At 51.6% G+C, this 733-nt stretch overlaps 1 protein-coding gene across 1 annotated transcript; it reads right to left on the bottom strand.

The window, feature by feature from the left end:
* Nucleotides 1–4: 4 nt before the first annotated feature.
* LOC111787087 (probable ribose-5-phosphate isomerase 3, chloroplastic) lies at nt 5–730 on the bottom strand (the record flags this gene model as incomplete). Its single annotated transcript, XM_023667233.1, has 1 exon — nt 5–730. A coding segment is annotated over one exon (726 nt), but the record flags the coding sequence as incomplete, so codon positions are not given.
* Nucleotides 731–733: the final 3 nt, after the last annotated feature.

Below are 733 nucleotides of genomic sequence, written 5' to 3'. Positions count from 1 at the left end.
GAAATCATTTGGTCTTGATGTCGATTCCATCTTTTCCGGCGATGATCACGGCGGTCGCCATGTCCAAGAACAGTCCGTGCTCCACCACTCCTTCAAACGCCGAAATCTCTTTTCCGGCGGCTAATCCGTCTTTGATTGGAGTCTTGAAATATAAATCGACTATGTAATTTGAATTATCGGTGACGTATGGCTTCCCATCGGCGTCCAATCGGAGCTTGGCCTCGCAATCTTCGTCCTTGAATAGGTCTTGAAGCCTCACCAAATTGTATTTCCAGCAGAACTGAACGACTTCCACCGGCATCGCGAGACCGCTTCCGCCGAGGCCGTCGACCAATTTAGTATCATCGACGACGACGACGAATTTATCGGAAGCAGCCTCCACCATTTTCTCACGCAACAAAGCGCCGCCGCGGCCTTTAACGAGATTCAGATCTGGATCGACCTCATCAGCGCCATCGATAGCCAAATCGAGATGCGGATGATCATCAAGAACAGAGAGAGGAATTCCTAATGCCCTAGCTTGCTCCTCCGTCCGCTTGGAGGTAGGGATTCCAACAATGTCACTCAATTGATTACTCTTGAGAAGTTCGCCAATCTTGGCGACAACGAAGGCGNCGAAGGCGGCGGTGGAGCCGGTGCCAAGGCCGAGGACCATTCCACTCTTTACATACTCAACAGCCTTGTCTGCAGCGAGCTTCTTGAGGTCGTCTTGAGTGAGAGTGGAGACGGAGCG

Source organism: Cucurbita pepo, unplaced genomic scaffold, assembly GCF_002806865.2.
Source record: "Cucurbita pepo subsp. pepo cultivar mu-cu-16 unplaced genomic scaffold, ASM280686v2 Cp4.1_scaffold004997, whole genome shotgun sequence".
In the NCBI taxonomy this organism is placed as follows: domain Eukaryota; kingdom Viridiplantae; phylum Streptophyta; class Magnoliopsida; order Cucurbitales; family Cucurbitaceae; genus Cucurbita; species Cucurbita pepo.
Note: the sequence above shows the minus strand (reverse complement) of the source record. Positions and strands in the feature narration are given on the sequence as shown.